The following is a 2967-nucleotide window of genomic DNA, read 5'->3' as shown; positions in this document are numbered from 1 at the left end:
TTCTTTGACTTTCCTAATTTCATTGCTGCCATAGCAACAACTGGTAATGCAAACAGGTATGTCATTAATAGTGTCCATTAGTATTAAAATGCCTTGCCACTGGAAATGACAAATCCTTAATTCTGATCAGCAAACCTTCTCTCTCTTGGTTTTTCCAATGTACAGATGATTACATCTCTTGCAAGTAATACAGTAGACAACTCCCTCAGTGATGCATGAGCAGATATAGGTGATGATAATTGATCCTTTCATGCCAGTTATTTTAGTGGCTGTGTTAATATACTTACATGTAGCACATCTAGAGCAGTTGCAGGCTACAGTACCATAGCCACTATTTGAATGATCATTTCTCTCTCTCTTGACAAGCATGTCTTTGATGTTTTTGTCTCATCTGTAGATTAGTGAAGGATCCTTAAAAAGGGATGTGGTTTCTGCATCGTCCAGGAGGATTCTGAAGTGTTTAAGTATAATATCAGCCACTGTTTCATTTGTAGTATGATAAGACTACAAGAGTTCCCTTGATGTTGACTTAACAGCAGACTTTTCATAGGTCAGTATATTCATTCTCTGAACGGGTAAAGCACGAGCAAAGACATCTATGACTTCCTCAGGAAACCCGCAGTTTTGAAGATATTCACACATTTCCATGCTTTCCTGGTGGAAGTCTTCATTCTCACTGCAAATGTGTTTAAGTCTAAGTAGATATGAGTAAGGGACAGAATTTTTACAGGCCTTGGGATGTGAAGAACTGTACTGCAAATAGGAATGAGAGTCTGTGGGTTTATAATAAATGGTGGTATTTAAACAAAACTTCACTGAAATATCCAAAAAGGCCACCTTCATGCCAGGATGTGCTATACTCCATTTATATTCAAAAGCTGGGCGAAACTTGGAGAATGACAGAATGATGTTTGAGGTCTTCTAATGTGCATGTAGCAATACCAAAAATGTCATCAGTGTATCTCAGAAATTGTAAGAGTACATGTCCAATATATTGCTCAAAACAATGTTTCTCAATGCATTCAACAAAGAGGTTTGCATAGGATGGTCCCCTTTTAGTACCGATACTAATACTCTTATTTGTGAGTAGTACCTGGAGTCAAAGGTGAAGGAGATCAGAGTTAACACAAGTTCCGACAGTCTTAAGAGAATATTTGTGGGAGAATTTCTCAGGTCTTGCATCAAGTTTTTAATTGATCCTATATACACAGAACAAATACATACATACAGATATACTGAGACATTTCAGTTCTACAAGGAAGACTCCATGTCCAGTGCCAGTGCCCAGAAACATTTAATTCAACAGTAAATCAAATGAAAGATTATGATAGGATTTTCACAATATCATCTCACAAAATAAAGACCTCCTACCTGAACTTTAATGTCTGTTAAGTCCTCTCCTTCCAGAATACTTCTTGTGAGCTCTACTGATGCAATGGAATAGTCGATTCCAGTAAGATTTGTAAAACCTTGCTTGGCCTTAAGGGAAAATGAAAATAATTTTTACTTAATGTAGAAAATTAACCTAAAATATTTTACATCATGTAAATGTACAGATATATTGAGACATTCCAGTTCTACAAGGAAGACTCCATTTCCCATGCCAATGTCCAAAATAGCCACATGTAGAGGTATATTTTGCTTCTGCATCCATTGAATTACTCTTCTCATACTTCCCTCCCCAAACCTGTGGGTGGACAAAAAAGGAGAGCAGTGAACAAAAAAGCCTGCTGCAGTAAGTGAAGGAGCAGGAACTAGGCTTTGGCAAAAACAGATTTCTTCCTTTATTTTTGCAAGTAATTCTCTTGAGGTACAGGCTGTCATTTTATCAAGGGAGACCTGAGCACATACATATCACAAGAATATTTTTAAAAGGGCATCTACATATATATATACACACACACACACACACACACACACACACACACACACACACACACACACACACACATACATACATACATACATACATACATACACATACACATATACATACATATATATATATATATATATATATATATATATATATATATATATATATATATATATATATATATTTAAATCACAATGTATGCATGAAAGCCAACAGTGTAGGAGAAAGTAGGCTAATATTAATTATCTAGCTTAGACATTACCATATTTCACCAACATCCCCAATGTCTTTGTAAGTCTCGAGCTCCCTTCTGTAAGCATTGTCCCAGCTAGGAGGCAAACATAAAAGGGTCAGAGCTTCATGGTAGTGGATCTGGCCGTCTCTCTATAACTCGATGCAGTAGTGCTGATTTGTATCGTTAGCTCGCTAATTTGGTTAGCGTTAGGTGCGTTTACTCATAGGCAAAAAATGTCAGAGTATTACTATAAAATCAGAAAACAATTGTATTTGTATACATAGCTTACTATTCTTTTGTTCCAAGTGCTGATGGGGTAAAATCATCTTCCACACATGGTGCTGAAGAATTATTTTGCGCGTGTGTGTTCTCAGTCGAAGCCATTGCAGCTAAATATCAAGAATGGCGTTTTACGCACACAACTTTCAAAATAAAAGTAGATAGCCACGCGACAAGAACAGCGTTGCTTCAGCAAGTCTAATTTCAACTACACCATGCTTCCTGTAAAGTCAGACATCATCTCTTATTTAATCTAAATCAAGTTTCTTGCTTTTCAAGACAAACGCAGAGGAGTTTAAATCCTGTATCTTCAAAGATATGTGAAATGTGTTACCTGAAATGAGGAGTGATTCTTTTGAGAAATCAGAAAATTATGAAGTATTAAGCACATTTTGTCCTAATTACTGAATACAGACTGAATTACATAAATATTATATAAATATATTATATTTTTTTCAGTATATTAATGATAGTATGTCTGTCAATATTTATTCATTTGTTGTATGGCTATGTATGTTTTACCATTGTCTGCTGACCTTAGAGGTGGAAGTACAGACATGCATTAGACAACAGGATC

At 35.8% G+C, this 2967-nt stretch overlaps 1 protein-coding gene across 2 annotated transcripts in view; it reads right to left on the bottom strand.

Annotated features, from left to right (window-relative positions):
- eef1akmt2 (EEF1A lysine methyltransferase 2) overlaps nt 1-2513 on the bottom strand; it is an 8145-nt gene extending 5632 nt beyond the window's left edge. Inside the window, exons 1-5 of one of the 2 annotated variants that reach the window (XM_027008836.2) lie at nt 2401-2513; nt 2139-2204; nt 1573-1687; nt 1372-1479; nt 424-1093 (exon numbers count right to left, since the gene is read on the bottom strand). In XM_027008836.2, coding sequence (XP_026864637.2) covers nt 872-1093; nt 1372-1479; nt 1573-1687; nt 2139-2204; nt 2401-2495 — 606 coding nt within the window. In that variant the 5' untranslated portion in view covers nt 2496-2513 and the 3' untranslated portion in view covers nt 424-871. Of the gene's footprint in view, nt 1-423; nt 1094-1371; nt 1480-1572; nt 1688-2138; nt 2205-2400 lie in introns of those variants that run through there. The other variant, XM_027008835.2, reaches the window with a different exon arrangement.
- Nucleotides 2514-2967: the final 454 nt, after the last annotated feature.

Source organism: Electrophorus electricus, chromosome 13 (genome assembly GCF_013358815.1).
Source record: "Electrophorus electricus isolate fEleEle1 chromosome 13, fEleEle1.pri, whole genome shotgun sequence".
NCBI lineage: Eukaryota > Metazoa > Chordata > Actinopteri > Gymnotiformes > Gymnotidae > Electrophorus > Electrophorus electricus.
This window is presented reverse-complemented; position numbering and strand designations above follow the sequence as displayed.